General features: G+C 38.9%; 1 protein-coding gene across 1 annotated transcript in view; it reads left to right on the top strand.

Annotated features, from left to right (window-relative positions):
• The window catches only part of Adamdec1 (ADAM like decysin 1), an 89,390-nt gene that overhangs the window by 31,037 nt on the left and 45,384 nt on the right, over positions 1-12,969 (top strand). Inside the window, exons 15-22 of the mRNA XM_004665816.2 lie at positions 1,981-2,083; positions 4,457-4,616; positions 4,934-5,014; positions 5,639-5,717; positions 9,096-9,204; positions 9,744-9,822; positions 10,472-10,540; positions 11,395-11,441. Of these exons, the coding sequence (XP_004665873.2) occupies positions 1,981-2,083; positions 4,457-4,616; positions 4,934-5,014; positions 5,639-5,717; positions 9,096-9,204; positions 9,744-9,822; positions 10,472-10,540; positions 11,395-11,441 (727 nt within the window). The remainder of the gene's footprint in view (positions 1-1,980; positions 2,084-4,456; positions 4,617-4,933; positions 5,015-5,638; positions 5,718-9,095; positions 9,205-9,743; positions 9,823-10,471; positions 10,541-11,394; positions 11,442-12,969) is intronic.

Raw genomic sequence — 12,969 nt, forward strand, 5'->3', positions numbered from 1 at the left:
AAATGGCTAAGAGTTAAAAAAAAAAAAAGAAAGAAAATAAAACTTGGCCCAAGGAATACAGAAAAGCAATGAGAAAACATGAAATGTGTTAAAGAGTCATTTTTGTCCACTGAAATTTTTGTTACCATATTCTGATTAAGCCATAATAACAGCTTTAAAAATAAATACTACTCAAAGAAGGTTGAAAACTTTTAAGACACAATTTAAATTTAATGCAAATTCTGATTAAAAAGACAGGGAGGGAGTGACTGATGGAGGGAGGGAGAAGAGAGAATGAGAATGGGCACTCCAAGGTCTCTTGCTGTTGCATATTAACTGCATACATATGTGTCACTTTGTACATCTGCTATTACATGGGTTCTGGAGAATCAAACCCAGGCTGACATGCCTTGCAAGCAACACCTTTAACTACTAAGCCATCTCACCAGTCCCTAGACAATCAAGTTTAGATTACAAAAGTGATCCTACTTATATGTGAATTATATCAGATGTCTGAGGAAAGCATGGGCATATTATTAATTTTAATAAGGCAAGTTAAGCAGCAGCAAGATATGAAGTAGATGAATGATACTTTCTGTAATATTAGTATCAGTAACTCAAAAGTTTGGGATTAGGAATATCCAGCTTTTCCATGCCTAATTATTATTTTTAAATTATGTAGCTATTTTATTATAATTATGAATTAATAAATAGAAATAAGATTCAAACAACTAAGGAAATATGATAACAAAATTTTATTGTCTTCAATGTTAAAACATGAAGTTCACTTAAAATATTTTAGTTTATAAATGTATATTTTCCTTGAAAACATAATCATAGAGGTTTTTGCTTATTTTTTCTTGCTATCCATCCAAGATTTATTCAAAATTTCCCAGTGTTTAAGTGATCTTTAAGAAGAGCATCCCAGAACAGAGATAGTGCATAGATCTCAGACTCAAGTAGAATGGTTTATAAAGTTGGTTTCTTCACTTTTAGGACACAATTATTCTGTTTTCTTATTGACAGCAAGAGCTGATAATGAGCATGGTTGGCATTTACCAACCTCTTACTGAGCCACCACTTTGAGTGGATGACATATAAATCCATTTAATTCTCTCATCAAACCTGCAACTTAGGGACTATGGCATCATCATCATTTTATAGAGGAGAAAACTTGGAGGATAAGACATTTTCCAAAATTCAGACTTTTAGTCAGTCGCCCTTTAAGCCTGAGCTCTTAGCCATAGTGTTGGGCACCTATCTGAAGGATACATAAGGAAGATGCTATGAAGAGTAAAATATGTGATGCTTGTCACTGTACCTGGGAGGCATCTGTTGGAACATGACTGCTGGTTGTTGTGGCTGTATGTCATACAGGAAACCAATACCTGTAGGCTACAAAAATAATAATGGCAGCTCTTCTGGCCACATCTTCATATTCAGTAAATAGATGTTGTTGGCTATTACCCAACAACAGAATGACTAAAAGATTATTTTAACTTCTAGCTAGCTTCTCTGTTACCAAATTATTGCAGCTTACATTTCTGAGAATGGTCAATAGAATTACATCCAAGTAGAACAAATTGTGTACCCTTTATCTGAAAATATCAAATCCAATTTTTCCAAATCTAAAATTATGTTGAGCATCAATATGATGTAACAAATCAAAATTCCACCTGTGACCTCCTGTGTCAGGTCACAGTCAAAATTCAGGTACTCTAAACATGCAAAATCACCTATAGTATGTGTATATGTTACATATGAAAGCAGAATTAAATTTTATGTTTAGGGTTGGATCTCACCCATAGCTATATTAATGTATGTATGCAAGTAGTCCAGGATATGAAAAATGCTTGTATAAGCCAATTCTAATCTCAAGGATTTTAAACAAGGAATACCCTATTTGTACTTATGATAACTTGTTATTTTATTAATGTTTTGTAGCATTAAATTTCTTTTATCTTTTTTCTTGTCTCTTTAAATATGCCTTTTTTGTTGTAGAAACCAAGGTTGCAAATCAGTCATGTTATCAGCAGAATGAAGGTGGGTCCAAGTATGGGTACTGCCACATTGTGAATGGCACACATGTCCCATGCAAAGCAAAGTAAGTGGCTTTGTTGTTTGAACATTCTTGCCCAACAGGCCAGAGTGGGGGATGTTTCTAGCTGTGCATTTTGTCCTTTGCACTTAAAGGGAAAGTGAATTCAGCCATTACTGTTTGGGTACACATGCATTGGGTGATGACATTGTGCCATGCTTTGGGTTAGATGATGATTCTGAGATGCATATCAGAAACTATCTCTTTCTTCAATACCTTTCTAGTAGATATTGCAGATTGTACCAAGTGCCATTAAGTAATTAATGCTAGAGGTTAATGTGCCATAGTAAATGGGCCTTATTGGACATCAGTCCAAGGATTTTCCAGCACATTCTAGTCACCTTTCAATCGAATAATTTCATTATAAATCTCAGAGTAGAACAATTCATCTTTCCAGAGGAATAATCAACCCAGGATGTGCACAATTGTACTTATATTTGCCATGAAATTACATGAAATATGGAGAAGGTAAAACAAATGATTGACAATTCACCCAAAGAGCTCATTGTATTTTTCTTTTTGATATCTTGAAAAAATTCATAAAACATCACTCCCAGAGAAGAATATTTTATATATTTTATTCTGGGATTTTAAGATGACCTTTAAATTCAAATTATAATACATTTAACTCTTTGTACCTGCTCCAAATTTTGTACATATAATTTATTAAAATTTATATATTTATTTATTTATTTGAGAGAGAGTAAGAGAGAAAGAGAGAGAGAGAGTGAATGGGTGTTCCAGAGCCTCTTGTCATTGCAAACAAATGCCAGAACTATGTACCACTTTGTGTAACCAGCTTTACATGGGTACTGAGGAATTAAACCCAGATTGGAATGCTGCAAGTGAGTTCCTTTAACTGCTAAACCATTTCCCCAGTCTGTTATGCATGTAATTTATAATAAAAGGTTGAACAACTTAAGAATTTCCCAGAGATTTGTTTAACTGAAGAGTAACGTGGCTAGATGATAATACTTAACAATCTATTTGGCTATAGGGAGTATTGGGTAATATTTTTGCCTAAAGGATAAATTGTAGTGCGCTCTTTCCTTTATTGGAACTCAATGACTCTGCAAAGAAAAAAAGGCAAATAAATGATGTAGAAGGCAATGTGTAGGGTTCAGCCGAAGAGGAATGCATAGGTGATGAGTGGGAAGAGAGTAGACAGGTTATCTCACCTCCATCGTCTGTTCATCCACCACTAAAGGTGCTCTCCTGATAGGATTCTCAAGATCTCGTTATCCAAAATATTCCCCTCCTAGTAACTTGTTTCAAGTCACTGCCTATGGTGGAGACCTATCTTGACATTTACTGTGCCCAGGTTACCCTTATGGGTTGCTGCCTAAATGTCATGACAGACACTCTCTTGAGCTTAGAGGAGCTGTGTGCCTTCCTCAGCTTCTCATCAGTACTTTCTCTTTCTTATTGGTGGGAGGTGGTTTGAGGTAGGGTTTCACTCTACTCCAGGCTGACCTAGAATTCACTATGTACTCTCAGGGTGACCTCGAACTCACAGAGGTCCACATACCTCTGCCTCCCAAATGCTAATATAGCTTCATCCATATTTTCTACAGCCACTACAGACTTCAGAAAAAAAATCTTATTTCTTTCAGAATACTTTTCACAGCCTTCCTCGGAATTGTGCATAAATCCATTAATCACAATGCTTTTAGCTTTAGCTTGGTTTACTTTTTGGTGGTCAGTAAATGCCTTCCTCAGCATTGAGAAGCTTCACTGTGGATGCAGAGAAACACTTCCTAAGATCACACTCCATGAGATTTGTAGTCTTGAAGGAAGCTTTGCTTTATATAGATAAATTTATAGTAGAGAGTAGAAGTTGGTATCTTTTAGAATTTTTCTGCCACAAGTCACAGCAACAGATTTGTAACTTTTCTGGGCTGGAGAGATGGCTTAGCGGTTAAGCGCTTGCCTGTGAAGCCTAAGGACCCCGGTTCGAGGCTCGGTTCCCCAGGTCCCACATTAGCCAGATGCACAAGGGGGCGCATGTGTCTGGAGTTCATTTGCAGTGGCTGGAAGCCCTGGCGTGCCCATTCTCTCTCTCTCCCTCTATCTATCTTTCTCTCTATGTCTGTCGCTCTCAAATAAATAAATAAAAAATGAACAAAAAAAAATTAAAAAAGATTTATAACTTTTCTTAGATGCCTTTGTGAGGTTAAAAATGTAGGTTCTATTTTGCTGGGGTCCTATTAATGCCGAAAACAAAATTATATGGAAAGTATGATTAGAACTCTCTTATATAAGTGAACGTACTATTCAACAAACATTGATAGCCATAGGCTGATTTCATTTGTGTAAAACTGCAATTGAGTATTGCCATAGCAATAAATGTTTTTATTTTTTTTTTTTTTTTTTTTTCAGAGATATAATGTGTGGGAAGTTGTTCTGTGAAGGTGGGTCAAGAAATTTGCCCTGGACAGGTCTTACAATATCTTTCATGACATGCAAAATATTTGATCCTGAAGACTCTAGTCAAGGAATAGACATGGTGGCCAATGGAACCAAGTGTGGAAAAAACAAGGTATGCTGACATTGTGATTTTCATGGAAACAGTGTTTGTTTTGCTTGTGTCTTGATTTTTCTGGGCACAGGTATTCATTCATGTGGTTTATCATACCTTAATAAAATAGCTAGGAATTTGAATTTAGAAAACTATTACAAAATTTAAGAAATGAGAGTGACAGAGACCAAAATTCTCAAAAGTATGGTGTAATTGGAAATGATTGCGAGAGACATGATTTCAAGAACATTATAATATTTTCATAATGACAGCAACTGTTTACAGAGCTGAACCCTTTGGAAATCTCCACCAACTTCATGCTCCCACATCCCTTCCAGGTGTGCATTAATGCAGAATGTGTGGATATTGAGAAGGCATATAAATCAACCAATTGTTCCTCTAAGTGCAAAGGACATTCTGTAAGTTTTGAAAATGGGCATCCCTGATGTGCTGACTCTGCTATAATTTTCAGTAGCAGGTACCTTGTTATTATGGAGACAGAACAGTCAACCAGAAGCATCTTGTGGCAGGAAAAGCTTTATCTCAGGCTTACGCTTCTGAGTGGAAGCTACATCAGCAGCGTGGCCTACCGTAACATCTTGTTAAAATGGTTGGGAGGTAGAGGTGACATAGGGAAGAGCCTGTAGGGCTGGACTAATGATTTTCAAGGTCCATCCCCAGTGTCATACCCCCTTCTACAAGGCTCTGCCTCCCAAAGACTCCACTAGCTGGGAATAGAGTATGAGGCTTGATTATAAACACACAAGGTCATGGGGAACATTAACAATCAATCCAGTTGTGATGAAGCTGAATCAATACTTTTAGCATTCAGGGATGATAGTTTTGAAACTCATTTCACCTTCAGTAGCATAGAATATGCGAACTCAGGAATTCCTATGATTCATTCATACCATATGAATAAAAATGAAAGCCCACAGAGCAAGGGCCACTCGTGTTAGGAATGGACTTTACTGCAGATGGGCATGGCCTTGAATTGTGTGGTCAGTCTAGTGGGGACACTCATTGGACCCTTTCTCTCCCAGGTGTGTGACCACAAGCTTCAGTGCCAATGTAAAGAAGGATGGGCCCCTCCTGACTGTGAGGACTCCGCCACAGTCTTCCGTAGGTAACACTACACGTCCAGGCTCAAAAGACTCCTTTCCTCTGCCCACTTTTTTTCTTTGTATTAGTCACTTTCCACCTTGCAGTGACAAAGTGCCTGACAAAAACAGGATGCTTAAAAGGTGTGTCATTATATCTCCAACTGCTTGAGATCACGGTTCATTGTGTCAGGGAAGGCACGAAAGCAGGAGTATGAGGTAGCTGGGCACATCCAACCCACAGTCAGGAAGTAGAGAGATGAACGCTGCTGCTCAGCTCATTGTTTTCCTTTTATTCGGTCCATGTGTTTCAGTAACCCAATATAGAAAGTTACTCACAGACATTCCCAGACGTGGTTCTAGATCTCATCAAGGTAACAATATTAACCAACACAGTATTATACAGTATTTCACTGGCTCTTTTCTATCCTTGGTGATTCCTGGCTCATAGCTATTGAATACAATATATCCATATCCAAAGCCTCCTTAGTGACTTTCAAACCATATTTTTCACATTCTGACATTCCAATCTGTATACAAATAGATATTCTCAAATTTTACATTGGTAATATTATTTTATTTCCAAAATGGTATTACCTTATGGCTTTTTTTTAAATAATTTTTTTAAATTATTTATTTATTTATTTGAGAGCAACAGACACAGAGAGAAAGACAGATAGAGGGAGAGAGAGAGAATGGGCGCGCCAGGGCTTCCAGCCTCTGCAAATGAACTCCACACGCGTGTGCCCCTTTGTGCATCTGGCTAACATGGGACCTAGGGAACCGAGCCTTGAACCGGGGTCCTTAGGCTTCACAGGCAAGTGCTTAACCCCTAAGCCATCTCTCCAGCCCATGGCTTTTTTTAAAAATTAGTTTTCTATTCAGCAAATACAGGCAGTTTGGTGCCATTATTAGGTTCATCCGTGACCTACCCTGTCCCAATGGCCCCTCCTTATTGAGGTATATGGGTCGTGCATTGTAGAGTTAGCCCACAGTATTGGTACGATAAATATCTCTGCATATCATGACCCAACATGTGACTCTGACATTCTTTCCACCCCCTCTTCTGCAAAATTTCCCTGAGCCATGTTGGGTTCATTTTTGGTCTGCTTCAGTGATGAGGTGTTGAGGGCCTCTGAGGCTGATTTGGTAGGAGTTGATTTTTCTCTGTGTTGGTCTCCTTCCCTCTTGTGCTGGTATCCAGTTCATCAGGAAAACAGCATCCTTGCTTGTTTCACCAATTTTCCTTAGTTTGAGCCTGGGCCTTTTTGAGGTATGATGGGGTGACTCTCTCCTTAGGATCTGCATCCATCTGAAAAAGAGAAGCAGATTCTCCAACAGAGAGTAGGTTAGCAGCAGGACAAATGAGATAGCCCTTACTTTTTTTTTTAATAGAGAGTTTAATAGTTGTAGGCCCTCTTGTACCCCATGATTGATAGTAGCTTGATATTGGAGTGTGGGCTTATGTTTGGATATGGTTCTGACTTGTTTCCCAGTTCCAGCTATGGGTCCCATACCACTGAGGGGATCATTTAGCCAAATCAAGAGCAGTTGGTTCCCCACCATGGCTGTGTGCCGCTATTGCACTTGTGTGAGCATCACAAGAGGTTATTTGTTGCTAAGTAGGTTAGACCATGAGTTGCTTGGACAGATATTGGTCATTTCCCCCAGTTGCCCATGTAGCACCTTCTGGCACTAAACATGCTGACTGTCTGGGGACTGACTCTCTCCTGGCTTCCAGCCATGCTGTTCCATTTTATGTGTCAGCTGCATATGGAGTCTTCAGCAATAGGGTCTTACCACTGACCTTTGGTGGTCATCAAGTGATCTGACAGACAGAAATCTGTCATTCTTTTAGGAAAACTTGTAGGTTTCTCTGATCAAAAGCTCATTGTGGATGTTAGCCCCATGCAGGTACTGGGGGTTACAGGTCAGTGCCCACTAAGAAAATGAGGAAAAAGATAACTAATATACAAGAATTAGAGAAGGGAGGCGGGGGAGAGAGAGGGAAGTAAGATGTAGAAGATTTAGGTTAGACTTGATCCTACCCTCTCCAGTGTCTTGTGGTTCAGGTGTTTCCTGTAAGGGTCTGGTGAAGGTTCAGCCGTTTGGTCTGCCTTTCTTTCCCAGGTATTTGTAGCGCAGCTAGGCGGTCGCCATCTTGGCCACTTATGGCATTTTTTTCATTTTCACAGTACCCAACTTTATGTCTTGGTAAAATAACTTCATGAAGCTCTCCGAGACTGTAACTAAGATTATTTTCATGTGCTTTGCTTTTATTCTCAGAATTATCTCCAGTTCTTTTGAAGTTGGCTGTCCTGTTCACATGTATGAGCATATCATTGTGTCCTTTTTCTTCAGAATGTGTGATCCTTGTTGAACTATGGATTTAGTTTATCTCAAATTAGCCTGCATAGGTTTTCTGTGTATTTTGAGCTGTTTGTTTTGTGCCTTTTGATCTCCTGTAGGTGAGGGATATGGCTCTTAGTAGGTGGATAGGTCTCCCTATGGGTCATGAGAGAGTGAGACCTTTGCCTCCAGTTGCCACAGTGAGAAATACTCTGGGTATTTATTTTCATGTCACTGTAGGCATCCACCCTTCAAAAATAAATTTCATTACTGACATGTTAACAAATCTCATATAAAACACTTCCTGTGACTTCTCCTATATTTCTTCTTTATAAATTGTGTTTCTACACAATAAGCACAATCAAATACATTTTCAGCTTAATAGCTGTATTACTTTCTTGTTGCTGTGACAAAATCAACTTGAGGAAGTTAAGGGTGGGTTTGTTTTGATGCACAGTCTGAGAGGATACATGGGGAGGCATGGTGGTGGGAGTGTGAGGTGACCGGTCTTACTGTGCCTGGAGTCAGGAAGCAGAGAGACATCAATACTAGTGTTCATCAGCTGGTCATGCTCATCTCCTCCCTTCTCTTCAGTCTGGGCATCCAACCCACATCTAGCCCAGTCTTCCCTCCTCTCAGGCAATGCCATCATAGACGTACCAAGAGTTGTTTCTCTTAGGGTGACTCTAAAATCCAGCCAGGTTAGCAAAGCAAGTTAACCATCAGGCAAGATAGCTGTGAGAGATTTTCCAGGGGAGACAGTTTCACTGGGCAAAAAGGTAGATGAGCTTTATGCCACATAGAGAAATAAAACTGGGCAAGGTTTCACTTGTTTATAATACCAGCACTCAGGAGGCCGAGGCCAGAGGATGATAGCAAGTATTTGAGTCCAACCTGGGCTGCACAGTACGTTTAAGGCTAGCCTAGGATGTACAGCAAAGTTTTGTCTCCAAAAAAATTTAAAAGAAGGAAGAGACTGAGAGGGGGAACAAAAGGGCAAGAATGATATAAATTCCCTGATCACAGACAAGCTCCTGTGTTCCTCTTGTAGATTTCTCCATGGTGGTTGGAGTGCTTTTCCCGCTGGCAGTCATATTTGTGGTGCTTGCTATAGTACTCCGCCACCACAATGTAAGAAGGAGGCAGAAGAAAGTACAGAGGTAAGCTTTTATCTTGCTGGGGGACTCTTTAATCCCCGCTTTATTTATATCTTTTAAGTTGTAGTTATTTTATTTCAAATATTCAGGAATATATTTATATATAGGTACATTCTCCTTGGACCAGAGCCTGAGTGTTCCTCTTAGTGGGAAATTATCCGTAGCAGGAAATATGCCTTCTCTTTATTACATATCTACGTTAATTTATTCCTTATATTCATGATCAATGACATGAGTGGCATTTGCTGTCATTATTTAATATGCTCACATTTCTTATAAGAATACAAGATATAGAATTTTTGATTATCAACTATATGTCTGACATTTTGGGGAGGCATTTTCTATCCATTATCTCATTTAAAAATCACAAGAAGTTCATGAATTAGCTACATCTTCCCCATTATGGATGAGTGCAGACAGAAACCTAGTCAAGAGCACAGCATAGCACAGTGAGCAAAGAAAGTTGCAATCTTCGGATGGGTCTCTCTCTATAGCATGCTGAAAGCTCTGCTCAATTTATGTGATGTATTTTTTACTTACAGGCCACTGTCCAACACTAATGCAAAGACACAAAAACAGAAGCTTAAATCCCGGAAGGTGAAGACCATTCAGCCTCAAGAGGTGAATTGTTTTGACTGCTGTTTTGCCATGGCTTCAGTCTGTAATTTTTCCCTCTTGAATGCTTATGATACACCTATCATTTCTTCTCCAGAAAGCTGCTAACATAATTAATATAGAGCAAGAATTCTAAGTTCCATGCCTATATATTCAGGAAATTCTCCATTGTTTTTGCCAATGCAAAGAAAAACTGTAAATTGCAAGTGTTCTTTTTCTAGGGTTCATTGAAGTACAAAGAGGATAAAGGGAATAATGGAGAAATACTTCTTTCTCTCTCTTTCCTTTGCTACTATATGTTAACCACTTACTGTGTTAGCTATTTTCCCAATATATAAGTGCTATATGTTAGCATGACAATATATATAATACGCATAACATTTAATATCCTTGTCACACCTCACAAATGTAGAGACTTTAGGTGAAATATATCAGTGATGCAATATTGGTGGTAATGTTTCTCATGGAAACTTTCCCTTGTAACCGTGGAGAAATTCCATCGATGCACCAGTCAGGCATATATGGTGTGATCTGTCTGGTCTCACGATCTCATTCTAAGTCCTCGAGGCTTGAAAGGACTATTTAGTTAGAAGCTGTGATTAAGAGCCCGGTGTCTTCAATGGAAAATGCTATTTCTTCCTTTTTCATTTCTTAGATGAACCAGGCAAAGCAGCTCCACGTGTCCGACCTGTCAGAAGAAGGCAGTGACCATCCAGCTTACGTTGTGAGTTAGCGACTTCTCTCTTACAGCTCCAAGGAGATGCTACTTACTGAAAGACAGAACCCCCAGTGCTCACTTATCTATTGGGAAAAATTATGATACTTACTCATTTATTATTATATATGCAGAATATTTTGAAAATGTAAAATTTAGGATGTAAACCTCTCCACTACAATATTCTTAAATATAACTTAATGCTAGAAGAGTATGTCTTGCTTCGTGGAGCCCATGAGTTCATTCTTAGCCAGTCTAGGCTGCTGCAGCAAACATAGAGAAATGGGGTTGGTAACTTAAACAATAAACATTGATTTCCTCCTCTTCTGGAGACTTGAAAGTCCAGCTGGAGGTTCTAGAAGCCACCCCTCCCCCCCCAAGGTCAGGTGAGGGCTGTTTTCTGTCTATAGATTATGCCAGAGAATAACAACAAGAAGGGCAGGAAGGGGTAAAGGTAGATGAACAGAGCGAGGCAGAGGCAGAATGGAAGGAGTCGGGAAAAGGGAGGAAAGGAACACAAAGATCATCTCCTTTCTGTTTGTTTGTCGGTAAGGGATTTAATTCTATCTTGAAACTATACTCTTATGACTCTTAAGAGTTAAGTCACCAAAATGCCCCAAATATAACAATCACATAGTTGGTTAGGCCTTCAACATATGAATTTGTGGGAGGCACAAAACTGAGTCTCTGATATTAATTATTGTCACATAGTGATTGGCACTGGACTTATATGTACATACTTAAAGTATCAAATTCATGCATGAGTTTAGAATATTATCATGGGTTCAGGTTATCAATTCTCCTGGAAATCCACAAGTGCATATCTGAACTGTTTGTTTTTTTTTTTTTATTCTTCTTACTAGCTGATCACAAAGCCAAATTTTCCACCACCACCAATTCCTGTCTCCTTGTAAGTATCAGATGACAATTGGTGATTTTCTGTGGGATTTGAGTAGCAATTACCATCTCATTGCTGGGAATAAATACCCAACTAGGAACAGTTTATGGAAGGAAAGGACTTACGTTTGCTTACAGTTTCCAGGAGACATTTCATCATGGAGGGGGGAAGCATGGCAGGCGCAGGGAGGTGGGTGTCACGTCTCCACAGTGGGAGGTAGAAGTGGAGACAATGTGCTTAGTGTGGCGTGTGGGGCTTGGCTATAACATCCTACGGCCCACCCCCAGTGGACACAGCTCCTCTAGCAGGACTCCACCTCCCAAAGGCTCCACTAGATTGGGATAAAGGATGGGACTTAATCACAATCACATGAACTTTAAGGGGACATTTTACATGCAAACCACCACAAATTGAATCCCATGGGCATAGTCTTTCTAGATATGTGGGATTTTTCAGTGTTCCTGAGGCGAACCAGACATCCTAACACATGTCTCCTGAGCTAATTGAAACAGTAAGGTCTCCTTCCTGAATATGAATTCATATGGATACTGAGTTTTATTATGAAAAATGGTCCTTTTCCTTTTGGCTTAGTGATAAGTAATAAATATTTTGTTGTATAAGTCCAATGTCTGTTTTAAAGATAACATGAGCTGGTTGAGAGTGGTTAAAGAAGGAGATAGACTATCAACCAAGTATCTAGAATGAAAGTTAGGTAGCATTTCACTGAATGATGAGGAGGTAAAGAATAATTTTATGAAGAAAGTTAGTTTTTCTAAAAGTAGGAATAGCAGTTCTGATGACCTATCATTATTTTTTCAATTTTACTGTAAAGACACAAATGTAGTACCTACTCTTCTTTTAAAAACAAGCCAATTTCTACACCTAATGTAGAGATCTCTCGTCAAACCATTATAGTATGGTACTTCTCCCAGTGTCAAAGAGAAAATTCCCAGCCACATAGTTTCAGAAGATATTCACTGAGAACAATATGGTTGGTTGTGGAGAAGCGTATAGCATGGATGCCTTCCTTCTACTGAGAAACTGAGAAAAAGGAGATGGAAGGGTCTCTGCTAGAAAGGTATAATGACCCTTCAGGAAAGTCCATAGAAGCAGTGGGAATAGTTGTAGTAAAACTGACACACATCTCCAACTCCTTGTGGACCCCCCGCCCATCCTCTTACTATGCTAATTACTTAAATCAACATTTGTATTCATAGTTGGGAGTTTTCTTAACTTCCCTTCCCTTCTGGTCTTTTAGGCTTTTCTATTTATTCAGTGCTGATGTATCAAGTACATCATTATGATTTCAGGAAATTGTTGGAAAATTCTTAATAGTTTCAAATTCTATCCATTTACCTAACTATCATCTATCTGTGTCATCTATCTGTATATCTACTTACCTATCTACCTAGCATTTAGCTATCTAACTCTTTAGGGAAATTTCATCACTTAAGAGTGTTGTCTATTTTTCAGGGTCTCAAATGAGAAAGTCTGAAGCGGCAGCTAAGCAAGGGTTGATGAGCAAATGATCAAATTGGAA

This window comes from Jaculus jaculus, chromosome 12 (genome assembly GCF_020740685.1).
Source record: "Jaculus jaculus isolate mJacJac1 chromosome 12, mJacJac1.mat.Y.cur, whole genome shotgun sequence".
Taxonomy (NCBI): Eukaryota; Metazoa; Chordata; class Mammalia; order Rodentia; family Dipodidae; genus Jaculus; species Jaculus jaculus.